Source organism: Lissotriton vulgaris, chromosome 11 (genome assembly GCF_964263255.1).
Source record: "Lissotriton vulgaris chromosome 11, aLisVul1.2, whole genome shotgun sequence".
In the NCBI taxonomy this organism is placed as follows: Eukaryota; Metazoa; Chordata; class Amphibia; order Caudata; family Salamandridae; genus Lissotriton; species Lissotriton vulgaris.
The window spans coordinates 821,487,075-821,514,459 of NC_141699.1; the positions used below are offsets into that span (position 1 = coordinate 821,487,075).

The window sequence follows — 27,385 nt, forward strand, 5'->3', positions numbered from 1 at the left end:
GTGAGGCATGAAGATGTCATGGGTTCAACCAGGAAAGACAACATATGCATGAGTAAGGCAGCCCCAGGCACCACAGTTATTTTGCACACTGTCAGAGTGACATTGATGTTGACTGTTATAATCGTTTACTCTGTGCCAGGGCGGCTGATGTGCCACATGTGTGTAATCAATGGCACCTAGCATGTTGGGTAAACATGTAATTGCATAAAAATTCACAGCAAACCCACTGTCTGTCATGCAACAATAGTGGTATAGTGATCTATTGCTTAGGTTTACTAGTGATGTATCTTAATACCTGTCACAGGAAATTTGACTTGTTGGCATATGAGATACTAGACATCACCCTAAATGCCGCATCGCCCCCCCCCCCCCTGCTCTAGTATAAGTTCCCTTTCTGCGCTGCATTATATGAAATAATATTAAATATGACCCTTAGTTCTACTCGTGCCCCTCCCTTTCTGGAGGCCATACTCTCCATAATCCTCCATCTTTGGTGGGCTCGGCTACAGAAAGTGTGTGAATGATGTTCACAAAACACTCATGCTTCTTGCTTCCATGTGTGAGCGCTTAGTCCAATCCGAGCTTTTTCCATTGTGGGACTTGTCTTCCTCGTTTATAAATAAGCTCAACAAGAATATATATTGCAGAATAAAAATAAAAAAAACCTGGACTGGAAACGTTACTCGCCCATGGAATTGCGAAAGCTGAGTGCATCTGTCTTAGTGAGCTTTTGACCTAATGATACTATAAAACGTGTCTCACTACAACTTTGAAAAGAAAACGTGTGCATTGTGCGTATTAGACTCTCCCCCGTGCTTTCTTATCCACGCCTTGTTCATGCGCCTTTTTTTTTTTAATTAAATTACTTGGAGCCGCTGAGCTCTGTACCTAATTACCAGGAACTCATCCCCGTACTGCTGCCCATCACAAATTAGAGCATGGGTCCCAGCAGACTCCGTGAGATCCGAAAGGGCTCTTAGTGAGCAAGAAACAGAAGGTCGTGGTGGCTATGCCCTCATGCATGACTGCAGATCGGGCCTAAGCCAGGTTTTAACTCTTCAATCCGTTCTGATGATTCAGCCTACAGCAAATTGCATTCTGGGACATGTCGTTTCGCTTACAACATTGAAAGCATTAAAATGATGCTAGCTCGGAAACATTTCCTTGCTACAATGCGAGCATGTAGTGGTTCCTTCAAGCACTTCTAATTTCAGGTGTGCGCTGTCCAGATGGTCGTCTTTTTCTTTTCACTTTGAGACTTATCGTTCTACTTGAACGTGCAAAGAAGTAAAGTGGTAAGTGTATCAAGGAGTAATTAAAAAGTGAGCAATGGCTGAACTACTCACACTTGGCACGTGATAACTCGAAAGCTATTTCGCAGTCGCATTGGTTTTTGGAACTGGTCTGCTGGGCCTTGAAATCTCCACATAGCTTTGTTAACAGCATCCTTATTGGTGGTAGTGCTCAAGTGTTGTCTAATATAGAATATTTCTTCATTAAAGGCATCGTTTCGGTCCCCACTGTCAATTACTTTTGGAGACAAAACTTTACTTTCAGGGGTTTTCTGTTAGAGATCCTTGCTGTGATCTGGAAATACAAGGGGCGTGACCTGGGCGGGTGTGAATTGGCCGCAGGTGGGGGCTGCGCTATAAAGCAGTGTGTAAAGGCCGCTCTATACCGAAGGCTCTTCCTGTAGTGCTTCGCGCTGCCAGCATGGGACAGAGTGTACTGCTAGGGTTTGTGGTCCTGGGCTTGGTTTATGAGGGATTCTGCGCCAGTTCCTGGGGGGAGCCTTCAATCGGAGGCTGGTCCCAGCTGGGCCTGGCAAGGAGTGGCCGGGCGGCCCCAGGGGTGTTCTTCAATAACCCATGGAGTCTGGCGGGGAGCCGAGCTCTGCCCCCCGTGCAGACTGTGTCGGTGCGCTGTGAGGAGGCCAGTATGGTGGTCGCTGTGCAGCGGGACCTGTTCGGTACGGGCAAGCTGGTCCAGGCAGCCGACCTTAAGCTGGGGACCGTTCTCTGCAGGTACACGTCCCTCGGCGCGGATGACACCGTCACCTTCCAGGTCGCGCTCCAGGCCTGCGGAAACTCTTTACAGGTCAGTCGCCATGGCCCCGCGCCGACCCTTGCCCGGTTTTTCATTCGTTTGTTCTGGTTCGGATCCACTCTTTCTTCAAACTTATTTCCTACATTTTCGTTTGTATTCTGGCAATTTTATTTCAATTTCTATAAGCTGGACTACAATTCCCAGAATGCCTACTCAAAGCTTGGTTTGATGAGCTGCTTGTCTGTGGATCTGCGAAACTACGTGTTAGTTGACCACACCATGTTTTACTGGTGCACTTAAAATATACCCCAAAAGGGATGTTTAAATGCTGCTGTTCTCAGCCTGTGGTATAGATTTCGTGGTTAGTATATGTACCTGCTGAGAATTCCTGTTAGCTACTAAGTACAGACTTAAATATATTCTCTTTGAACTGGAAGAAATAAAACTAGTCAACATCTGCTTTTTTTTGTGTAGGGGAGGATCTCTCATCCGAATAGAGGGTGAGAGAAATGGAAGTTTAAACTTGACATGTTTCTCTAACATGGATTGTTATGTTCAGTGTAGAGAAAGATTGTCTTCATCAGCGCTGTCATTTGAAAGTGTACACACCCTATCAGCAACCTTCCCCCTACTTGGCAACCTGCGACCCTCTGTAGCGAACATCTTCTCTGGAGCATGCACCACTTGCCCATGTCGTCTTGGTTACTTTCGGGAACTGGGGGGTAAAGTGTGTGTTTTATTTTTTTATTTTTAAGTCCAATATAAACCTCGAACTAGTTGTCCCTGTTTTTTGTAACGCTGACTCCTAGTTAGGGCTATCCTCTGGTTAGTGACTCGGGGCTTCAGTGCATCTCGGATGTGTAAATCCAGTCTCACTTTAGTGTTTAATCAAACAAAATATACTATAAACACTTTAGTGAGTCCCAAGGGTAGACAGCACCGTTGAATCCAACGTGTCTCCAGTTTGCTTGTTAATGGATGGGAAGAAAGGTCGTTTTATCAAGAAAGAGGCAACACATTGATGCTGGCAGCTCAGAACTGACACTACACTAAGAAGTTAGGAAAAGCGAGTTAGAAAATCAAAGAAAGGCCGAGCTGTACATAACAAGCAGTTGCCCAGACAGGATGCATAGACCGACTACAGTCCGCCACTAAGAGAAGACGTTGAAACATACCTATTGAAAGGCCCACAGCCAGCTACTCTGCTTAAGTTTCTAGTGCAGATTCCAAGCCAAACAATCGAAGAGCCCAAAAGCGGACCAATAACCCCAGCTGCCGCCAGCCCTGGAGATGGGGAAACCTGATAAATACTGAGATTATCTACAAAGATACAGAACTGGCTGTCTAAAGCAGATGCAAAGCACACATCCTAAAAGACTCTTGGATAAACTGCTCCAAAAAAGGTCTTTGCCTCTGAAGGATTTCCCAACGTAGGAGTGGATGGGGGCCCTTCCTTCCTGGAAATTAACAAAGCTATGGTGGGTTGTTTGAATTAATATCTGCTACTGATTTTGAGGGGCTGCTTCCCAGGCATTTTTTTTGGCCCACTTTGCTTGGCTGGATAAACCCAGCCATATTCTAATTGGCTGCACTCCAATAGGAGCGGTCCGGCCAACTGCCAAGCGATGTCTTCATTGCACTGGAACATAAACAGATCTTCGGTTGGGTGTGGTTTCAGTGAGCACAAGATGGACTAGAATGCTACTCTAGTGATTGCCAGTGATTAGACTACCTTGTAGCATTCCCCTATAACCTTTGTGTCTAATGATTACAAATGCATGGCATCATTCTTATGAAGGTGCATGATCCACTTAAACTTGTGGAATGGGTCCACCTTTTACATGTGCACTGGTTGCTTGCTGCTGGTCAAACATTAAGAGTACAGACTTTCTAAAACTAAACCAGCTCCTGGTTTTTTAGTATTCAATATCTTTTGAATTCCTGATTCTTGGTAAAAATGTCTTTCTAGCAAAAAAATTAAATGTCCTTTCAGTTCATGAATTTGTTGCAATAGACCATGTTGTAACCCCTTTCATGTTGGCCTCTTTGTCCAGGTGACAGCAGACTCGTTAATTTACACCTCAATTCTCTCATATAATCCAACTCGGTCTAACGGCAACGGAGTAATCGCCAGAACCAATCCAACTTCAACCGTCATTCAGTGCGTGTATCCAAGGTAAGAAACTGGCAGATGTCCTACCTCCAAAGCCGCAGTAAGATTTCAGATGCCTACACTGCTTGGAGTCGGGCAGTCACATTACTCACTCATCACATGCACACAAGTACCAAAATACCATTCTTGGACATCTCGACTCTTGTGCTCTAAGACTCAGGACCTGGTCTAGAGTTGCTAATGATATCTTACTCCTGTTGAATGAGGAATGCATCTTTCATGTTACTGTTTTTTTTAAACTGCGGTGAGTGCCCGACAAAGACTGCCTTTTAGTGCTCAGTTTTAGTTGCATTAAGATATGGTGTTTGCCCAGATTTTCCTGTCTTGGAATGGATATTATATGGCTAGTTGTGTAACCGAATAAAGATCTGTGAACTGAACATTGCAAAGACAATCGATACTTAAGCAGATCTCTCACTTTCGTTAAAATCTTAACACTCTAAACTAGTTAAAATAACTGCTTTGTTTTTTTTGGGATTCTAGTTGATTGAAGTACTTTCAGAACCAGCGCCACAATCGCCTGGGAGAGGTCTTCAACATGTCCCCCCCCCCCCCCCCCCCCTCCAATCCAAGAAGGTGAATCCTAAAGTCTATCCTCCTATGAACAAATGCAAACAACTAATTTGAGGATAATTAAGTCACTGCTGTACGATCTCCGATCCAACTTTCTTGAGCAAAGGGGTCCTGAAGATTTTTGAGAGGTCGTCTCAACCTTAACTTATCAAGGCAGGCTTAAACATTGACCTCTCGAACTGGAGTAGGAACAGTACAACAATACCTTGGGTCCTTTTTATTTTGGCATGAAAAAGGGGCTTAAAAATATTTAAGGTATACTCCAAAAATTACTTTATTGCTGAGTAACTCTGGTATGGTTAAAAACAACTGTTGGTCGGAACAGTGTATCACTTGATTTCAGGGAAATGTACTGCAAGAGAAGTTTTGCTGTCTTCCCCCCCCCCCCCCCCCCACACACAGTGTACCTGGCCAAAACCATAGACTATGACTCTACCTCATGCTAACAGGTGCCCGTCAGACTATAAATGATACTGAGCCATGAAAGTCAAAATGATAGCAACCTATTCAGTCCAGAGAGCCTCTTGTACCCAGACATGTTAAACTAGTGTTGCTAAAACATACTACAGGTGTGACTACTATGTAATACATGGTTTTGGGTTACACCACAGGTGAATGACCACCTGGCACAGAGGGATCTTTACAGGCACTTATCTTATCTTGTGAGGAAATGACAGAAAAAGTGAGACGAGCACAGTGAGGACATGTAGCCTGGACTCAGCACAACAGTTAAAGGTTCACAGGGGAGTGTTTTCATTGGTGTTATTAATGTGTGGTGGTCTTGGTGTTTTTTACTCTTTTAGTTATGATTTAAAATAGATTGCTGCCTCACTATGTTTTATGCTATAATGGCTATCTTAAGATCAAGATATAAAGGTGCTCTCTAGGTTTCTGGGCCATACCTTGTTCTTGGACGCCACTTCAGGTCTCCCGTACCGCTCCAGCCTTGCTTCTTGTCTCCCCTGCTGCAGCAACCTCCTGACATCTGGTGCAGCTGCAGTGAGGGGGGGACTTCATCTACCAGGAGTCCTTGTGGCAGGCAGCGGCCCACGCCACTAGGCGCCTGGAGGCGCTTTAAAGTCGAGGAGAGCCCCCATGTCGCAGGACGTGCGCAGGCGTTGCCGCGCTAAGTCCGGGCAAAGGGCGGGCCGTCTGTGGCCGTCCGGGGCCAGAGGAGGTCTTGTCACCCTACTGACATTTCTACTCTTGGACAGTAAGCTTTTAAGGAATTAGGACTGCAGCACCTGGCTGTTAGGGTTTGTTGTGTGCTAGTGTTACTTGATCTTCTTCAACAGGAGTAAGAGGAAGGTGGGTGACATGGTGGTGGGTACCCTAGACGACTTTTTAGTAAGAGCCAAATCGGTCCTAATTAATGAGATAAAGGCTACCTAGCGTAGACTCTCGCTCGACCCGATTCTATCAAGGGGGAGGGGGGGATCACTGCCCAGAGACCAGTTCTTCAGCTGACCACCGAAGTGGTTATAACAAATGACCCTTCCACATCAAGATCATTTAGCTTGCCACCAACTAGCCCAGAGCCATGTTCTCATCAGCCACAGATTATTGATGGGAGCAAAGTCGGGATTATGACTAGAGGGAAGAAGGCCTTGGGTGGTACAAATATAGAACCCCCATATAAAAAAAGGAACCGGCGTGGTGGTGAAAAGCAAAAGTCACCGATCGGTACCTGTGGATCGAATGGGGCATTTGTCTTCAGTAAAGCAAGTAACACCATGCCTGGTACTCCTACCATTGTCTCCACTAACCCTTCGATTAACAGAGGCGATCTTTGTACACTACTAAAAGATCAATTAGCACTCCTCCTTGAACTACTTCTAAAAAGATTAGAGGCCATTGATTCTAGGCTCTCTAAGATTGAATAAGCCCTATCTCACCGCCTCAAGTGCCCCCGGCAGCCCATTATACAGGCATTAGGAGGGTAATTTTTTTTTTAGGTACATTTTTTTATGCATAGTTAATTAAAACCAGTGCAAACATTTTACGAAACAGATTAAATATCATAAAGTTGTATCTTTAAAACGTCATTAACAGAGCAAACAGTAAAAGCCCAATAAGTTCCAGATGCATTACTTTTAGGTAGGAGCAGGTGTCATTAAGTTCAAATTGGCGTCTATATGTTTACTGTGTAATGTTTTTTGGCAGTTTCTGCTCAATTAGCGCAAGGAACTTTACATACCTGCAGTCCAGTTTTGTGTTTGCAGGATTGAGACAAGCCAGTAGTGCTTGCCTTCTAGTGCAAGTTTTATCTGTTTAAGTTGGTCCTTTAAGAACAGTTGGCGTGCTGGCCTGAACTCTTGACAGAGACAAGTCATATGAAGTATATCGCCCTTCTCTGTATTGCAGAAGGTGCAGGCATCGTGGCCATTGCTCCTGAGCCATGGTGGAAAATGCTCTCTAGTAGGCAAGACCCCTAGTCTGTATTTCAGAAACTTCAGTTTTATTGTCTTGGGATAACCCTGGCTGAAGTATGGTTGAGGTGTCAAGGATTTATGAGTTTATGGTCATCCATGCATGGTTTCTTTCAGCAAATGACTCTTTATCCTCTAGTAGTGAAAGAGTTTTGACAGCTCTCCAAACCAGTTTTTTAAATGCTTTGTGGCAGAGTTGCATATCCCAGATCGCAGTTAGTTTGGTAGCCCCCAAGGCTGTCTTCAGATAAGATCTTGCCTGAGATACGTCCCTGCTTTGAATGTCTTGCCATAACAGCACATTTAAAGTGTTAGTAGTAGCAGAACGAAGTTTGTGGAAGCAGATGATATAAGCTCCCTGTCTTTCAAGAGCTTGTTTTTGTAATCCAAATTCCAGCCTGAGTTGGGTGGGCGATGTATAGGACGGGAGCGAAAAAATTGTTCAGTAGGCTTTTATCTGGATTAAGTCCAGATTCTTGGCATCTCTCCCACGTAGAGCCTCACTGCCGTAGCAGATGGAAGGTAGTAGCTTAGCCTGGATGATTTTCAGGTAAGGAGTCAGAATTGGTCCTATTAATTGGTTAGCTATGCTTTTTAATGTGGCAGCAATACAAGACTCTCTCCTTTTTGCTTCCAGCTTTTGCTGTGAGAATGAACGGTCTTGGTCGAAGATGACTCCCAAGTATTTATAGTCCGAAGCTGACTCAATATTTTGGCGGCCCAGTGTCCATATCTTCTGCAGCTTTTTGTGTTATTTTTTTGTTTTTCCATGGCATAACTATGCGTTTGAATTAATAATTGCTTGAGGCCGATGTAGGTATGGCTCAGTAGCACAACCTAATCTGCGTACAGAAGGTTGCTCAGGGGTTTCCCTCCCAGCCTCGGGGAATGGGAATTGCAAGGGTTTAGTATGCCTGGTAGATCCGCCATATACAAATTAAACAATATTGGGGCAAGCACACACCCTTGCTTAAGGCCTTTGGTGGTGCGGACTTTAGATGATAGATGTGTGCCGCCTCCTAGCTTTACCTGCACCCATGTGTCACAATGGAGAAGCTTCAACATTCTTAACGTGGAATGCAGTATTCCCCATTGTGCCAGTTTCCTCCAGAGTCTGTCTCTCTCAATGTTATCGAATGCCGCACTGAAATCAATGTAGCACATGTGCAGCGGCAATTTCCGTGTTTTTGCTGCGTCGATCATTAGTGATATGGCCAGAATATTTGTAGTTGTTCCAGTGTTTTTCCAGAAGCCGGTCTGGTTCAATGGTATAATCTCAGAGTCCGCCCATGAGACAATCTCCTGTAAGATTGTACCCACAAATTATTTTGCCTCATTGTCAAGAAGGGCTACTAGACGATAGTTGTTTGGATCCATTTATCGCCTTTTTTATATATGGCGACAATTGTCGACCCTCTCCAGGATTCTGGGATTTTATTTAGAAGTCTAACTTCCCAGAATAGCGGTTGCATAATAGTGGCCCATTCTGTGCTCTTCCTTGAATAGAGCTGGCGGTATGCCATTGGGACCTGGTGCGCCTTCTTTCCTGCCCTTGCAAATTTGTTTTGATATTAGTGTTATTTGCTGAGAGGCTGATGTGACCATGATACTTTCCGGTAGGCCTTGCTCCTTCTTAATCTGAGACTCCGACGAGGGCGTTGTGCGGTGGGGCTCTATTTTGTTGGATTCTTGGGCTCCTGCCTGTTTCAGGTGATTGTTGAAATGGCTGGAGAGATGGTTAATCCATGTCTGTTCCATGATGTGCGAGCCTGGTTCTTTGTTTTCTGGACGCAGAATCCTATTCACCGATTGCCAAAAGCGTGCACTATTACTGCTTTTGGTATCCTATTGCAGTTTTGCCCATGTTTCGTTTTCAGCCTCTTGTTTTATGTTCCATTTTGTGCGTTGGAGTTCTGCTCTTTGTTTCCTCAGCTCTATCTGAAGGTTTGTATTCTCTGCAGATGATCTTAGCTTCCGTAGAGTCGAGTTACTTTCTTTTTTTTTGTGACCTTAGTTGTGCTCTCGGACCTCTTTTAAGTTGGATTTGGTGCCCTTATTAGGAAGATTGCTTTTTTGGGTGGGCTTGGTTGCCAGATCTCGTAGCAGAGACTCAGTGTATAGCGCCCAGTATTGGATATGCCCAACCACATTTGATTGTAGCGTGTTATGTAATATAAGGGCAGTTTCTGCCAGAGTTGTTGGATTGGTTGGCGTACCTTAAGTCTTTTTTGATTGATGGAATGAATAGCCCCTATCATTTTGTCTGGCTTAAATGCAGTGGGCATTTTTGCCGTTCAATGGCGTTCCTCGGCAGTGATCACTTTCGCCCTTGTCCCCCATTCTGAATCCCAGGATGTGGGGAAATAAGGCCAAACTAGCAAATGTATAATCCAGGATGGAGCTCGCTGTTTGAGTATGTTTCTACAGGCGGAGAGTCGGTGGAGAATCTTCCGTTTAGTGCCCGAAGATTATGATGATCTAGGTCTTTGAGTAGAGCATTGTTTAAATGCCTTTTCCTGCGTAGCGGAGAGCTTTGTGGAGGTATGGTGTAAATTTTGTTTAAAGCCAGAGCCTCTTCTGTTGAACCAAGCATGTTTTGATTGAAATCCCCAGTCAAGAGGAGTGGTTTTTCCATTTGAGAGACATACTCCGCTAGTTGGTTTGAAATTGAGTTAGTCATTGACTCTGTTTGGGGTGGACATGTGCGTTAACCAGGCAGATCTCTTCTTCTTTGTTGCCGAGCTGTAATTTTATCTTTACTGATAGTTGTCTGTGGAAGATTTCATAAGAACTGCTGATGAGATTGTTAGATATGTATGTAGCCAAGCCTCCTGACTGGTGACCAAATCTGTTGACTCTAGTTGCTGCTGATGAAAAGCAAGTGAAGCCCGTGATGTGTTGTGTAGATGTTAACCACGTTTCTTGCAACATAACCATGTCAAATCGAGAAATATACTTTTAAAAGTCCGTGTCCTCCATTTTTGACGAGGGGCCATTTATGTTCCACGAGCAGATGCCTATAAGTGGCGCACTGCCCTTTGTATCGTCTGTCTGTTGGTGGTATCAGGCCTCCTCGGGGCGTAAGAAGATTGTTCGAGACAGTATTTCTCTTGTAAATGTTTGGTTTTGGTGAGGGGCTCCCCTCAGTGTAGCTTCTGTCCGTTCCCACAGTCTACATATATTGTTGTTTGGCTGGCTTCCTCTCAAAAGCTTATTTGTAGGAAGGGTGTGTCTGATTGTCCTTTGGCATTGGTCTTCGCCCTCTTGTTTAATGAACTTCTGATACCCTCAGTCTGTCTTCCGAGCATTGCTACGATATGGTCTTTCTTTTTATGGGCGAGCTACCCAAGGCACCTCTGGAACGCTAAGAGTGTTTGCCTGTATTGCCACTGGTTCTGAGCTTGTCCTCTGTAGTGGTGCGGGATAAGCTGGTTTTGGTACGGGAACTAGCTTAATACCCCAGGACTTAAATTGCTCTGCAACGATGCTGGAGGGCCAAGTGGTTTTGGTTGCTTCCGGACTATTTGGGTTTTTGCAGGCAGGAATTCAACAGATTAAGTTGTCTGAGCTTATTCCCTCCAGACTGGGAATGTGTTCCATTAATTTGAGAATGTTGCCGCGATTTAGCGTATCATGCTGCCCTTGCGACGTATACTCCGGAAGGAAGACCAGCATCTCCGTTGCTTGGTTGATGCTTCTTTCCTCCTGATGTTTATTTGTGTGTAAAGTGCAAGAGCTGACGAGCCCTGAGCTGAGGAAGCTTCGTAAGTTGCCGGGGTTGTGTCTTCACCATGCCGGTTGGCTGTGTGTTGTTGCTTTGAGAGGGAGCATTTGCTTTGGTGATATGTCTGTTTCAGAAGACCAGTTTGTTTGTGGATGTTCAAGTTGGCTTGGATCCAGATAGATAGTCTTAACTATTCTTAACTAGTGTGTCTTTAAGGTGGTCTACATGAGTTTGGCTTAACGTTTAGCCAGTCTCTCTATTCCTGTCCCCAACCTCAGATTAACCTGAGTGGGTAGTTACTTGCTGATAATGGAGTATCTTGAATGGTAATTGCTTCAATTAGTTCCGTTTCCCTTTGAAGTGGAGGATCCATATTATGTGGTGTTGGACCTCCCAAGTGGCCATCGAGGTCCCTCTTTATCGTGTTCTTGTCACAGTATGGCTGTATGAGTTGTTTGGTCTTTACTGCCATGTCTCTGTATGTGACTTTGGTCATTTGCTGGTAGTCCTTGGAGTCCTTGCTCTTCTTGATTCGGCAGGTCACGAATTGTATTGTGCTGCTGCTGAATTGAACTGGGGGGATGAGCGGTCTTCGCCCTCTGTGGAATGGGCATTAATGATAGGAGATTTATCCTTCGAACCAAAGAAAATTGGTAAGTATTTGGAAGTAGATGTTTCAGTATCAATTTTTTGCTTCTGCCCTTTCCTTTTTTTGTTGATGGCGTTGGGTTTCTTTGGAAGATCCTGTCCCATCTGGCTTATTTCTTCGTGTATGGGAATGTGATCGACAATTGGCTCTCCTTTGTTTCCAGGTAACTACACCTTCCTTTGCGCTCCATCGTCATGTTTAGTGAGGCCCTTTTCTGCAGTTGCGTTTCCTCTATGTAGGTCTCCTATTAGGTCAGTTAACATAGTCGTCAGTGTGGCTACTTTGTCCAGTGCCTGACTGCAGTTGCAACTTGGGTAGATGTTTGTTTGTGCTCTCACTATTAAGTTGTTTAAGTTTCCTAGCTTGCCGTCGATGCTGGCTGTAAAAACAGCCAGTGTATTAAGAAGAGTGAGTTGGAGCTCCATTTTTTCAGATTGATACTGTAATGCATCTACTGCTAGCTGAATGGTGTTTAGCAGTGAATTCCACGTTCCGGTGTTTTGTTCTTTCCCCCGCCCATTCTCCTTGGAGGTGTTGGAATGCAAGTTTATATTTTTGACTGCCAAAGATGGATCAAGGGCGTGGGGATCTTTGTGGTCTGGTGTGTAGGTTGCTAACATGTCTTCCCATTCTTGTGTGTTGAGAAAGGACGTTGTAGCCTTGCCTTCTGCTTTGCTGCAGAGGTCATGTGGACTTACTGCCTCGTGGTTTCCCTGGTCTATGGGAGGTGTTGCACATTCAGCCGTTGAGCGAGACTTAATAGGGGTACTGTGGGTTTGGCCCAAGGATTGTGAAGTCAGCGCCGGGCTGAGTGATGCTTCCTTTGTAAAGAGCTGCTCTTGTGTCTGTGGGCCTCTCCTCTCCGAGAAGCCCTATCAGTTGGGCAGATGTCTGTTCTGTTCGCTGGTTTTTGTGCTGAGGTTGGTTTCTCATACGCATTCGCATTGAACGTCCAATGGGGTTGGTAGCACACTGTCCCTGTTGTGTGGGGCCTTGCTGTCTTGTGAGTGGGTAAAGAATTCTGATTCCGTTTGAACTCATCAGCAAAATTAGGTGTCTCTTTGCTTATGCTTGCGCTTGAGCTCTCCAGAGGAGTGTTTGCATTCATGTGCTTCGCAAAGCTAGTTTGCGTAAGGTCTTGCGAATGATTTCCCAGGACAGAAGGACTTGTAGCTTCAGGCGCGGATGATGATGGGCGTGCTGGGCTCGCAGCAGCTGGAAGTAATGGTGTTTGCAAGCCCTGCAAATGGCTGTTGCTCAAGAAGATGGCTGAGCCTGCGTCCTTTAGAAATTCAAATTTTGTATATATGTTAGGCTGGTAGGACTTTTTAATAGATTGTAGTGCCTTCACTGCAGACTCTGATGATAAGACCGCTGACTAGCCCTGCTCTATTGAGCTTTGATTAAGTCCTGATGCTTGCTCTGATGGAAAAAAGTTCCCCGCTGTAATATTAGTGGCAGGATTTGCATTTATTTTCGTATTCTTATGTCCTTTCCCATTTCCAGTTGTATCATTCATTTTTTGCTGTGGGTTTTGGTTTTGGCTCCAGGCGCTCCCTGACCTCATGATGTTTGCGGGCTGTGAACCACCCTGGACCGCCAAGGAGAGGTGGAAGATAACTGCCCCCCTCCTTATTTGCCGCCCCTTGCTAATGCGTTTGCTCCTCTGCCGATGGTTGAAGACAGAAGAATGGGGAGGTTTTGAGGTACGATTTTGCTGAAGAGGGAAAGATGGGGGCGTTGGAGCAATCTGTGAGAGGGCTGTGGGGAAACGTAGAAACAGGCTCAGAGTAGGGCTGAGGAGAAGGATGTGTGCACAGTTGGCAACCGGGACGGGAGCTACACGCCTCCCTCACCCGGTCTTGAAAGCAACTCACCGGGACCGTTTTTTGCTGTTTTTGTTGGTTTCCCAGCATCCTTACGATCCTTGCGGTTAGGGCAACAGTACCGGGCTTTGTTCAGTCCAACAGCTCTGGTCCGCTCTGTTCGCCGTTCTCCGTGCTCCGTGCTCCACAGCGGCTCGTTAGTTTACACGATGCTGACCTCTAGTGAGATCCGATTCAGCTCGCGGGGGCCGGGAGCAAACAGCCGGGAGCCGCAAGAACTTATGCTAAATGCCAGAACCTGATGCGAACCAGGCGGAAGGCAGGCAGAGAGGCGGGAATGCCGCTGGAACACCCGTGGGACTCCAGGAGGCTTCAGTGGGGCTCAATGAGACTTGCCCCCGATGCTCACCGCTGCTCGCTGTCCGCCGCGGGAGGGATGGCGACTGGTGTCTGGCGTTCTGGCTCGCCGTGGTACTCTGCTGGTCTGTCAGTTATGTGAAGAATGTCAGAGATGCACCAAGGTGGAGCATACCTAATTTTGCCTTAGGAGGGGATGTTTCAGTTAGAACAGGGGTCCGCACAGGGACTCGCACAGGGACCCGCACAGGGACCAGGGTGGAGCTACGGCAAATGATCAAACAACGGGGCTGGGATACAAACAGCAGGGAGCTCTAGTAGTGTAACCACCACTGGTGTTGGTAACGACAAGCCCATGCCTCAGCGAAGGTCTCCAGGGATTGAGGGGATCCGGGGGCAGGTCGATAATAGTAATGATGGTGGGATGGACAAGCTCCCATACCTCCACCTCCCACCAGAAGTAACCTCCTACTCAGTCATTCTAGCAAACGTCCCACCCATCCCTCCAGGGTCACGTGAGCACTGGACGGCACTTAACACAAGGCCCTTCATTTCTTGAACAAGAAAATTGGCATTGGGGATGACTTATTCCATGAGTTTAAAATGGTTAGATGTATAAAATGGGTTGGCCACTCCACTAATAAAATGCCAGGCGACTGCGTGGTTCTGAGCTTTAGGTGACCTTCTCTGGTTCATTACATCCTTGATATGGGTGGCCAATTCCATTTATTCTGGCTGCCATTAGAATACTCCCCCTTGGCTTCTTCTAGAAATGATAATGCCCAGTTCGAGGGAGTTTCGAGCACCTCATGGTGGTTACACCTGGCGTGATCTGCCCATTCAGCTCCACAATCATTATGAGGTTCTTTCCTCACTCGAAGAAACTGACTGGGAGCTGATGTTCAGGTGGTACCAGCTAGTGGAGTAATGAAGGGGTGTGAAACGGGTCGCACAACAATAGGCTACCCAACCGGAGTTGTAATCTAAGTACAAACTCCTTTCCCTTATCCTGTGCCAATAGTGCCTGAAGTCTGCCCGCCGGGGGAGGTAGCTGTTGGGCGTGGTGACCCAGGATCGCTGAGGGAACATATGGCTATTTCTTCATGGAACATAGCGGGTCTTGAATAAAAAATTGCTTCTGATGATTGGATATCTTACATTGAAGGTGTTGACATCTGGGCATTCCAAGAAACATGGTCCGTGGTCGATGTATTTCAAGCTGGATATTTTACGGTATAGGCCACTGGCCTTTTGGAGAAGGCTCTGGATAAACCCCGAATTACATCTATTCGCTAGTGCTTTGATCGAAGTAAGGGGACTAGACCGTTCGCATAAGATCTCTTGGTTGATTGGCATCAAAACCCTGCTTATTGATATGGGGATGAGAGATCTGTGGGACAGTCCAGAGTCTGCGGATTTTCCATCTAAAGAAATATATAAAGCTGCATACTGGAATCTAATCCAAATCGGCGGGTATTCTGCCCTGACTAGTTCCTCTTTGTCTAGAGATTTCTGTGAGTTTAAAAACTAACCCTGCATGGAAAGCTACTGGGATTTAATAACTAAAGCCCGAGATCATAAGCTCTGACTAGTTTAGAGTTGAGACACTCCCGCTTAGGAAGTTCACATGTAAATGGTTACCAGGAACCAGCGATAATTGCCAATTTGCCTGGATTGTACTGAAGATATTGCTTTCCTATGTATTTGCCTGGCGTACCAGCAACCCAGAAGCATGTGGGTTAAACAAACATGCAGAAATCTGGGAACGCGCTCTGCGCTGACTGCTAAAAGGCTACTGAAAACCGGTTGTAATGACATGAAAGTAATAGGTGTATCTAAGTTCCTGAGAAGGGCTTTGGTTTTGTGGGAGAAAAATGGGGGGGGGGGGGGGGGGTCACAATAGCTATATATCAACTTCTGCAGGGTTCAGTACTTAAGTCTTGTGCATGTGATATATTTAATTCTGTTTTTAATATTGAATCTTAAAACTGTAAATGGGTAATTATATTATCAAATTTGTTTAGACAGCTTTTATGGTGTTTTTTTAATGGCTGAATTTTGTTGTAACGTAATCATTTGACTGTCCTGTCTTTTAAGATGAGATATCGCAATAAAGACCTTTTTGAATTTATATAAAGTAAGGAGTGGATCCTTGCCAACTAATGATGTCACTTCTATAACCGTTTGTTTCTAGGTTATACGATTAGTGCAAGGGACTGGTAGTTTCACTATTTCCCCCATTTGCGTTGTGTGATTATATACCACTGATTTTTCTATTACCCTATAGATCCAAGACTGGTATAGGTTGCCATAAAGGTCAAAACATGTTGGCAATTACAGTATTTTTTGAGGTAACGTGATTCCGTTTTTGACACTTGTTTTTAACCATACCAGATTGGCAATTTAGTAATGTTTTGGGTATTTACCCCTTTTTCGTGCCAAAATAAAAGGAACCAAGGTATTGAACTGAAAACAGGTTTATAAGCACTCCAGGAATAAATATAGCTTTCATTGGCTGACTCCACTGGAGTGGCACTATTCTACTCTTCTGCCAAATGATGGTGCATGCCTTGATGAGTTGAGGGTGAGACTGCTTCAAATCTTTTGATGACCCTCTCCTCGACGAAGTCAGACTGGCGATCGTACAGCAGGGACTTGATTACCCTCAAGTCTTCTTTGCTGATGTATTCTAGACCAATTGCAGGTCATCCCTACAGACCTAATGTCCAAGAATCATAATGAACTCCTTTCTTCAATAGTGTAGCTAGTACTGGATGTTGGCTTTTCATGGCTTGAAATTTCTGTAAGGAAACAAATGACTGCAGCAACTATAACTAATTCCACCTTTCTCTTCCCACTGCTATAGTCTAGTAGTGACCTGACCCATGAGGGATAAGAGCTTCTTTTTTCTTGCTCGCGGAACTTGCTGCAACACACCCACTCTTCCCCTGAAGCAATTATGGTGGTGTAGCATGTTGCCATCATTACAACCTTACCAAGCACTTGCAGTATAAGATCCTAAGCTAAAGTGCTTGGGTAACTGGGCTAATGGGGCCTTCCCCGCTGTTTTCTATCTGTTTTCTAGGACTGGTAATGTGAGCAGCAATGCAATCCAGCCAACATGGATCCCTTTCAGCTCCACTATATACTCTGAGGCAAACCTTCTGTTCTCCTTGAAACTGATGAATGGTAGGTCTGGCAAAGGGCTGCATGAGGACCATATCAGATGAGCTTGTTGTCTCTGCTAAATTAGTTTGTTTGGTTCCTAGATGATTGGACAGCTGTCAGAACCAGCACCACCTTCCACCTGGGAGATGTGTTCAACATAGAAGCTTCAGTAGAGTCGGGCAACCATGCTCCATTCAGGGTCTTCGTGGATAGCTGTGTGGCCACCAAGACTCCAGACCGGAAGTTCACTCCTAGCTATGACCTCATTAAATCGAATGGGTAAGTGTAAGGTAAGGCAGGGTAGGGAAGAAATCTAGGTTCGGGTTGAAGGAGCTTTGTTTTTAGAACACTTGAATTCTTTTGTGAATTTATAGGCTTGTACCAAGCCACTTCGTTTATGTACACTCCACAATCACTTGCATACAAAGACCATTAAGTGCAGATAAGACTGATATGAAGTCAAAAGGGATCTGCAGGTAGACTGGGAATTTTGTTATAATATGTAGTTTTGCTACAATGAAAAGCCGGGTCTTAAGTTGTCAGTCTCCAGTAAATAAAGTGGTATTTTAGCTTTCTCTGCAGCTGCTCCTGGTTTTAGCAAAGTTTGTTTTTGGTACTACAAACTTCTACGCAGGTGAATTGAGATTCTCCCAGATATTTTTGGGAGTGGCACAATTACTTGGTGTGGAGTCACTTGGAAACCTTTCCTCCTTATTCATTGCCCACACTCTGGTTAACCCAATTTTAAATTGGGAATCCTGAAAAGGCTTTTGGCTACCATAGAGACTTAAAATTAAATGTTCTAGGCTATAAATCTTACCATTGCAAGAAAAAATGGTCGCTTACATTTTAGTGTTCTTACTCCTGCTAGTCACTCACCATTTTCTACTCTGAAATTTAACCCAGAATTAATGGTTTCACTCTGTAGTCTTTTGCGGTCTAAATTGGTGCTGGGTGAAGATACCCTTCGTTATGGAGTGAGTTTGTGTATCTGGTTTCATTTCTCCCTGCTATTTCGTTACCAAATGCGGTGTATCTCGGAAGGACGGGGTTTGGGCCTGGGAGGACATTTTTGGTGTCTGGAGGAATGTTTTTTTCCTTTCTTAAGCTTTGGAAACTGTACTTTATCTTTGTATCTAGATGCCTGGCTGATGGGAAGCTGTCGGACTCTTCTTCTGCCTTCAGAACACCAAGACTCCAACAGGACAAGCTGCAGTTTACAATTGATTCCTTTATTTTCATTGGTGATTCCAGATCCTCGGTGAGCATATAGCATGGCTGGCATTACATCTCTGTTCACCCCCCCCCTTTCTTCGAAGTGTGATCGAGATTTCTTAATCTCCTTAGATTTACATCACATGTAACTTGAAAGCTGTTCCTACCACCCAGAACCCAGATGGCATGAACAAGGCTTGTTCGTTCACCAAAGGGAGCAATGGGTGAGTACTGTCGAGTGGCCTGATGCCTTCTCTGATAAGGAGCATGCTCAGCTTTCGAGGTGTAGATTTGTTGTTGGGAGTGCCTATTGTTGTGTAATGAGCTTTGCTTCTCCAGATGGCGTCCTGTGGAAGGTGCCGGTGACATCTGCAGCTGCTGTGATGCTTCGAGTTGCGCTCCAAGGATTAAGAGGCACGCCCGCTCCATGCCAGGTGAGTAACACTTGGTTCTAGCTTGACACCCCACCTACTGCCAAGATTTCACCTAGACCCTTGCCTCGTTGAGGCTGCTTTACCTTGACACTGAATAACTACAGTAGTGCAAATTGAAAGGGCTGGGTCTCCATCTCCGATCCCCTGTAGCCTGAGTTTGCCTTGCTTCCGACTTGTATCGAGTTGGCACTAAACTCAACAAGAGCTGTATGCCACATGGATTGGCGAGTGGAGGGGTATTTCTGTGTTGGTGCTTCACATTTCCAACACTCTACAATCTGGCTCGCCTTTGGACTCCAGAACCGAAATGTTTAAGTTAAAATGTATTAAATAATGCTGGTACTAGGGTGTAATTGTATTTATTCAGTGGCCATTACAGGCCGCAAAAGACGTCTTGCGCACAGCAAGAACTTCGCTTTAACTGAACATGAAGTCCAAGCTCTCCCATGAGGGGTGCATGCACATCAATTCGCCAAAATGCCAGGGGGGATAGTGGGAGCGATCACCTGACCCAGAACCTCTCAGGAGGTGACTTCATCCCACCTTTAACCTGATTACGCCAAAAAATGACTCCTCATGTGCTCTGCAGTGTCCGTGATCTGCACACTGACCCTTTCAAAGGGGGCAGCCAGTGAATGGTGTCACAACCTATCTTTCAACTCCGAATGTTAAACTCCCTAGAATTATAGTGGATTATTGTTGGCCATTTAAAGCTGGTCAAGAGTCATATAATCTTTTACTTTATGAACATTTACGGTAAAGCATGATTACCATTTGCAAAATCCTCCCAATATGAATGCAGCTTTTTATTTTGTTTTCATGGCAATCTGGTGAAACTGCAGAGACCTTTTACAGAGTTATTGGTATTACAATAAGTTGTACGAAATGATGTCCGCTTTCAAAATAATAAAATATATATTTAAAATGTGCCTCATAGCAATATTTGATGGGTTTACCAACGTCCTTATTGTCTGTCGGGTTTCACATATGTGTTGCAGATGTTGCTTTTATTTTTTTTAAGTGTCTCTCGTGGACACTCCATTACAAATAATATGCACCTGCAAAGCTAACAGTCCATGGGCTGGAACAAGGCTCCTATAGAGCCCTCTTTAATCTGTTGCTGATGAGATGGGAGTTGGGTGTTGCAGTTACATCCCATAAATGAAGTCAATGGGGTGCAATATGATGGTTTCTCTTATTTAGAAATTGTCCTTCCCTTTCATGCCTCCCGCTGGCCATAGCGGCTCTCTAGCACCAAGTTAGTTATCTTCTGCACTCTCTTCATCCCATAGACTACAACACCTGGTCTCAGTAGTCCAGCTATTGAACTATTTCTACCATTGTTGGTTTGTGTTATGTGGCCCACACATGCAAACGCCCCCTTTTTTGCCTCCCAGAGATTGCAGAATTGGAGCATTCTTCCTCCTCACCAAATTGCAAATGGGAAGAGTCGCTATCGATAAGTTTCCCTGAGGATACCCACCATGTCCGTTTTGCTGTACATGCTGACCAGGCCAAATGCGGGCTCCTTAAAAGTGAATACCCAGCCTTGCGTAAAGGGTCAGTATGTACAACACATGTGGCTATACAGGAATGAATGGACGCAGACACATGCACTGTGGAGGGTCAGTCGGGCCGGAAGTCTCGAGCGACAACCCCCCCATTTATTTATAGCCTTCTGGCCAGAAGGTGATACATTTTGCTTGCGTAGTTCCGGCCAAGGCCGGAGCTACGAACAACTAGAGCGCTACATCCCTTCCCAAGTTATTCTTTTGAAGGAAAACAGTGTTCAACACATAGTCCGCAAGTCTTTGGCTGGGCCTAGGGTTTGGCCTAAGACAGTATTGCCTTCCTCTTACCGGAGTGTTCTCTGGGCATGTCCTTGCAGATGGCGTCAGTGGTTCTGCAGCCAGGGTCGGTTGGGTGGGTGCCGGACTGCTCAGGGACACACCCGTTGGTTCACTGCCGTCGTCTGGCCTTTCCATTAACTCCATTTGCTGATCTGTGTTGGCCGATGTAGAAGGAATTCGTTTGAACCACGACACGTTTCTGGTTACTTCTTCGCCTTCACGCCGGGCTGTTACGGCGGTGCCTCTGCTCGCTTGGACAATCCAGGGTTCGGTCTCATAGGGTGTTCTGAACTTTCCCCCTGGTCTCCGGGCTCAAATTAGCACATGATCCCCTGGAGCCAGTAGTCAGTCTTGGGCGCCTCTTCTCTTGCAGGCCTGGTCATTGGTTCTTCTCCGTCGGGTTTGAGTTCCTTCTGGATGGTATGGCTCAGATCTCCACTCATCCGCCATGGGTAGCAGATCACGTCTGGGGCCTGTGAACATGAGTGCCCACGGCGATCTCTGTGTTGTGCTGTGGGGAGTGCTTCGGTATTCTCGTAAGAAGCTTTGGAGAGCATCTTCGGGGTTGGTGCCTTCCACTGTGGAAATCCTTAGTACCTTGTTGATTGTCCGCATAAACCTCCACTTCGCCATTGGCTTGAGGCCACTGCGGTGTGATGCGGCGATGGTGAATCCCTAGTATTTGCAAAAATTCTTTGAATTCACTCCCTTGGAAGGGAGGCCCGTTGTCTGTCTTCAGTTGTTGAGGAATTCCAAATAGTGCAAACGTCTTGCTCAATATAGGTTGTATGTTCGTCAAGCTTGTAGACTGGGCTATTTCGACCACTGGATACTTCGTGTAGCTGTCCACTAGGACTACTGTGACCCTGCCATCCGGGAAGCTGCCAAAGTCTAGGCTTGCCCAGGACCATGGTGCTGGCGCGTGTTCCTGTGTGATGACTGGTGCGGGGGCTTCAGCTCTTCATGTCAGTTGACATGCCCGACAATTTTTCACCAGGGTGTCCACAGCTTCTTCTAGGTTCGGGAACCATACCTTTTTCCCGCATCCAGGCCTTCATTCTCCTCGTGCCTTGGTGGCCTTCGTGTGCTAAGGCTGTTGCTTGTTCTTGTAGAGATTTGGGGATTATGACTCGTGAACCTCTCAGGATGAGACCATTCTCAGCGATGCTGATTTCATTGTGTATCTTCCAGAATTGATTTAACCGTGTGCGGTCTTCTTCGCTCCAACCTTGTACGTCTCGCAGGAAGCCTTCCCACGCGCCTGTGTGCACAGCGTTTTCCACTTTCTTCAGGACGGCATCGTTGATGTATTGTGCTATGATTTTATCAGCCGACATTGCTTGCGGGCACGATCCTTGGGATATCATGTTGACAAACTCCTCACTCTGTCTTTCGAGCCCCTCGTCTTGTGCTTCTTCTTTTGCCGGATGCTGAGATAGGAAATCTGCAGGGTTCTTTGCTCCTGGTCTGTACACGAGGTCCATTTGGTACTGTTGGATTTGGATGGCCCACCTGTCAATCCGCAGCGGCGGGTGTGGCGCTGTCCCTTTGAACAAGGGTATGAGGGGTTGGTGATCAGTTACCATCCTGAAGGGGTGTCCGGTTATGTAGAGGTGGAAATGGTTGCACGCCCACTTTACGGCTAATGCTTCTCGTTCGATTTGAGAGGATCTTGCTTCAGTGGCGGTGAGGGCCTTGCTCGCAAACGCCAGTGGCGCCCATACGCCTGGCTCAGTTTCCTGCGTGAGCAGGGCTCCTAACCCAACAGGGCTGGCATCCACCAGTATTTCAGTGGGTTTTGTCGTGTTGAAGTACGCCATAGTTGTCCCATCAAGGAGGGCATCTTTGATCTTCTGGAATGCTTCTACTTCGGTCTCGGTCCACCTCCATGGACTTTCTTGGTTAGATTTCGGAGCGGTTCGGCAATAGTTGCTAGGTTCGGTATGAATTGGGTGCAGTATTGAGCCATGCCCATGAAGCTCCTCACTTCTGAGGCTGTTGTCGGCGCGGGGACATGCTTTATGGCCTGTGATTTCCGGGGATCAACTTGAACTCCATCGGCACTGAACACGTATCCGAAAAACTCTATCGATTTTTGAAAGAACTTACACTTGTCCTTGTGTAGTGTCACCCTGTGTTTGGCTAGTCTTTTGAGTGTGGATCGCAGCCTCCGGTGATGTTCCTCACTGGTTTTGGAGTGTATCAGGATATAATCGCTTACATTTAGTACTCCTTGTAGGCCAGATAGTATTTCTCGGATTGTATTTTGAAATATTTCGGCTGCCGATGAGATCCTGAAGTTGAGCCTCTTGTACCTTCTGAGGCCAAGGTGGGTTGAGATGGTTGTGATGTACCTGCTTTCCTCTGCCAATCGGAGTTGGTGATATCCGGCGTTGAGGTCTAGTTTTGAAAACCATTGGGCCCCATTCACATCTGTTAGTATGTCATCTACGGTGGGCGTTATGTGTCTCTCTCGCTTTATTGCCTTGTTGGGCATCCGCATATCTATGCAAATTCTGATTTTTCCTGGTTGGCGGGGCTTCTCTGCGATCACCATGGGGGATACCCATGGCGTTGGTCCGGTGACTTTCTTGATGACTCCTTGCTCTTTGAGTTGTTAGTTCTTGCTCGATGGCTGCCCTTAGGTGGAATGGGACCCTTCGATGTTTCAAGGCTATTGGCTGAATAGCCTTGTCAATGTGAAGTTTGACTGGCTGCCGTTTGATTGTGCCTGGTCCTCTGAACCGTGATGGGAATACTTGTAGTATGTCATCTACTTGGAGTGTCTTGACTGCATTGGCGAATGCGACTAAGTTGAGGTCCTCCGCAGTGTGGCTTCCTACCAACAGATCTGCTTCCTTGTCGATTACATGTGACGTTGTTGTCACTGCACGGTCTTCTGCTTTAACTTGTACCTGCATTTTTCCTCGTAACGGGAGTGGAGTCTGACTGCCGTAGATCATTATTTTGATTTTGGACGGTGTCAACTGAGGTCTTGGATTGAGATTTTTGTAGTGCTGTATGCCCATGACATTCACTGTCGCAACGGTATCTATGACCCCGGTTACTTCCAATCCGTCAATTTTGATTTGGCACTTTGGTTGCGGTCTCCGCCTTCTTTTCAGGTCTTTCGTGAACGACACGAAGTAGCATTCTCCTTCATCGTCGGTGGAGGAGTCATCCAGCCGGGCATGGTGGTGATGCCTAGTTGACGTGGGTCTTGAATCCTGAGTTTCTTCCAGACTTAGTTGCCTGACTGTTCCTGTTACGCTCCGTCTCCCTGCCGCGTTTCTTCCGCGAAATCCTCCTCTGCATACGCTTGCAAAGTGGTTTGGTGTTCCGCATTTGGAACATGTCTTCGCTCTCGCAGGACACCCATCTTGGCTATGCTCGTCACATCCGCAGTAACCACAAGGTGTTCGCCTCGGAGTTCTGGTTGGCCATCTTCCCCGTCCACCCCTATTTGATGCGCGGACGGCATCGACTCTTTCTGTCTTTACGACGGCACTAGCTTCAGCCTGGGTGGACATGGCGGTTTCCATTGCTGTGGACCTGACATCGGATAGTTTGTGCGAGCAGGAGTATTTCATCAAGTGTGATGTTGGGTTGGCGCAGTATCAGCATCCTTAGAGTCTTGTTCCGGCACCCTTGAATGATCTGGGCTGTGACTTCTTTAGTGGGATCATCGTCGGTGCACGTGCTCACAAGTTCTCTCAGACGTGCATGAAAGGCGTCCATCGTCTCACCTTCTCTTTGTCTAGATTGTCGAAATTTGAATCGTTCATAGTGCGGGTTGAGCTGGGGGTCAAAGTGAGCATTGAGCGCCCTTGCGGCGTCATAGTCATTAGCGTTGCCGGAAGGTGAGAGAATAGTTTGTGAATCTCGGTGCCCCCAAAGTGTAGTAGTAATGAGCGTTTGACGGTGTTATCGGTTTCACGAGTGGCCACAAAGTAGTTGTTCAGTTGTCCTATCCACACCGCCCATCTCGGTGCTGCCGTGGATGGTTCAATCAGTTCACTGAACGGTGGGAGCGCTTGAATTTGCGAATGTGCTGAGGGGTGTGTTGGTTGTGCGGGGGGAGCCACCTGTTGCTGCACTGCCGGTTGCTGTACTACTTGTTGTGGCACGGTCTGCTGTTGAGCAGGCTGTTGTGGCGCTGCTTGCTGGTTTTGGTTGCCTGGTTGGACTGACATGTTTGCAAGTGTTTTACACCTGTGGTTTGCTTGTTGTGCTGTAGAGCTGGGCTTGTAGTGCACCACTGCACTGTGGCTTTATTGACTTGCGGCTTGTGTAGACCCAAAGTGTTAGCACTAGCAATACTCTTGTGGTGTTTCACAGTAAAGTTTTTGTTTTTTTTTGATTTTGCCAATGCTTGGTTGTACAGGTCTGATGTAGCAATGCTTGTTTTTATTTTTCTAACGTCGACAGTACAAATCCTCTCTGGCACACAGATGCGGCCGTGGCGCTGATGGAGCTCTGTCTCAGGCAGTTGCGAGGTGTAATGGGATCGTAGAGGCTCTACGCGGCCCTCGCGCACACACGCGCTGGTCTTGGGCGTTGGAGCAGGGCTCTGCTGCTTGTGCGTATGCGCGCCTAGGCCGAGTCACACCCACGTGTGCCGGCGCTGTGCTGGGCCTTCTCCCAATCGTGTCTCTGCTGCGCAAGAGTCTTCGAGCAGCGCGGGGGCATGTGTCGCTCACCGGTGGCGATGCTGATGATGCCAGACTTCCATCACTGCTTGGGCTGCGCAACGGGTATCGTTGTGGTGCAGATCACCCGCAACGGCTCCTGAGGCGCTCCGCTGCACTCGGCGCCCTGACATACGGCTGCTGAAGATGATGCAGGTCTTGGCCACCCTTCGTCGCCAGTGTAAAGGGTCAGTATGTACAACACATGTGGCTATACAGGAATGAATGGACGCAGACACATGCACTGTGGAGGGTCAGTCGGGCCGGAAGTCTTGAGCGATATCCCCCATTTATAGCCTTCTGGCCAGAAGGTGATACATTTTGCTTGCGTAGTTCCGGCTGAGGCCGGAGCTACGAACAAATAGAGTGCTACAAAGTGTACCTCTTACATACTTCTCAGCTCTATTTCAAGCTGTAGGGAAGGTATGCCCTAATCTTGTATAACTCCAGGTTGCATAAATCAATTGTTCTTTCTCTAGGCATGATGTCTAAACTCCTCCTTGCCCCGTTTTGGTGACGTCCCTTCCCTTCCGTTTAATGAAAGGTTCTAGTTCCCTAGGAACAGCATGTTGGCATGATTTTTGGGCAATTCCCCATCCTCCGACCTCTGTAGTTGATGTGGGATGATGGAGACTTCATACCATGATTATGCCAGCAGGCACATGGTACGTGGCCTCCTTGGAGGCTTTCTCTTATGGGCTTTTGCCCCACTTTAATGGCTACTATAAAACAATGAAGGGTGTAAACTGTATGCATAGGACTACTTTATTCCTTCAGAACTTATTTTTTTTTCTTGCTTTTAAGCTAATGTTTACAAAGAACTGGCAGTCCTCGGACCCTTGGAAATCTTGGAGCAGGAAAACGCCCGCAGCCTTATGGGAGATGTTACTTCATCACATGGTATGTGCCTTTTTTACTTTAAATTAAAGGGGTAATGGCCGCACTCTAATTCTGGGGCCCAGCGACCAACTGTGCTGCTATTCCACATGCTGGATTCAGCTTAGCAGCTGGGCGCACGTTCCATTCGCCCTAATAACTTTCACTCTGGAATTCTGTGTAGTTTCATAAGCGGAGTGTAATTCTGCCTCTGGGTGGAAACCTGCATGTCTTGCTGCAATTTTGGTGAAAGTATTCCTGAAAAATCGGCACTATGCAGAGTGCACGGAACAGTTACTACTTATTGGTTTGGGGTTCCTCATGTTGCATACATATCTGGTTAAATGGATAAACCTCTTGGCGAATGGCAATAGATTAAGTTTTGTTGGGGGGGGGGGGGGGCGCCCCCTCCCGATTTTCGTAATTCTTGCTCCTCCCTGTACTCCTTCATCCTGCTAAAGTTGCCTTTTTATCTTCCAGGTGCTGATGGGAATGCTTGGATTGTCCTGGGGATCACCTTCATTGCTTCTGCTCTAGCGCTTTTCTTAGTGGTTTTAGGAACTGTTGTGTACAAAAAATACAGAGCTTCCAGTTCAGCTAAATTCTTACTTTTTTGTTGAATAAAAGATGGACTGGATAACTTTATATGGTCTATTTTGCATTTGATTCAACTAAAAGAGTTGTACATAAGAGCAAGGATGGTGATCAAGGGGTGAGGGGAGCAATGGTCCTGGTTTGGAGCAGTAGGTGACCTTACCTTAAAATGCAAATCGTGAAGGTCAGGTTGTTTTTTTTTTGTTAGATGTTGGTCTAGCACTGGATGCTGAAGGTTTATTTTATCAGTGATGTGGGGATTACCCTTAGCTCCTAAGGGGACTGAGGCAGGGGCAAGTAGGAGTCTGTTCATACAGTCTGTTTTAAAATCTAGGGTTACCTATTGAACATGTTGGGTGATTCGGGTGCAGGACTCATTCAGTGTCTTCACTCCATATTTTTAGGGGAAATAGTTTTATCAGATCTGGACGTGTGGCTACCAACGTTGTACTTGGTAGGACGCCTTCCGTGATATTTGGTGCATTGACATGACCAGTTGAGACATGGCCCACACAGGTTGCAGACACTAAATATCTGGGTCTTGTCAAGTCCTTGTGATCTTTTTTAAGTGCTACAAAGTACCATCTGAATATGGCAGTTTCTTTGAGGCACTAGGTAGTGTTATTCCAAACGTGGGTAACGTCTCCAAATACACACGAAGAAGAAAAGTTCCAAGAGGGTGTTATTTGTTTTTGTCAATAGTTTAATTGGTTTTTGTTGAACTGTTTCTTTATTTCATATTGATTGACGTGGTTTTCACATTAATATCTTCATTGCCCAATG

At 46.2% G+C, this 27,385-nt stretch overlaps 1 protein-coding gene across 1 annotated transcript; it reads left to right on the forward strand.

Annotated features, from left to right (window-relative positions):
• Positions 1-1,682: 1,682 nt before the first annotated feature.
• On the forward strand, positions 1,683-26,653 carry LOC147683534 (zona pellucida sperm-binding protein 3-like). The gene is made up of 9 exons (XM_086944872.1): positions 1,683-2,097; positions 4,101-4,222; positions 16,863-16,966; positions 17,047-17,224; positions 18,086-18,206; positions 18,293-18,384; positions 18,500-18,594; positions 25,937-26,032; positions 26,489-26,653. The coding sequence occupies exons 1-9, from the start codon at positions 1,714-1,716 to the stop codon at positions 26,626-26,628; spliced, it is 1,332 nt and encodes a 443-aa protein (XP_086800998.1). The 5' UTR covers positions 1,683-1,713; the 3' UTR covers positions 26,629-26,653.
• The last annotated feature ends 732 nt before the right edge of the window (positions 26,654-27,385 follow it).

Excerpts from the sequence above, each read along its gene's own strand:
- LOC147683534 (XM_086944872.1), top strand. The coding sequence starts at position 1,714 with ATGGGACAGAGTGTACTGCTAGGGTTTGTGGTCCTGGGCTTGGTTTAT. Across the intron at positions 2,098-4,100 it reads CCTGCGGAAACTCTTTACAG|GTGACAGCAGACTCGTTAAT; the intron begins GTCAGTCGCCAT and ends CTCTTTGTCCAG. Across the intron at positions 16,967-17,046 it reads CTCCTTGAAACTGATGAATG|ATGATTGGACAGCTGTCAGA; the intron begins GTAGGTCTGGCA and ends TTTGGTTCCTAG.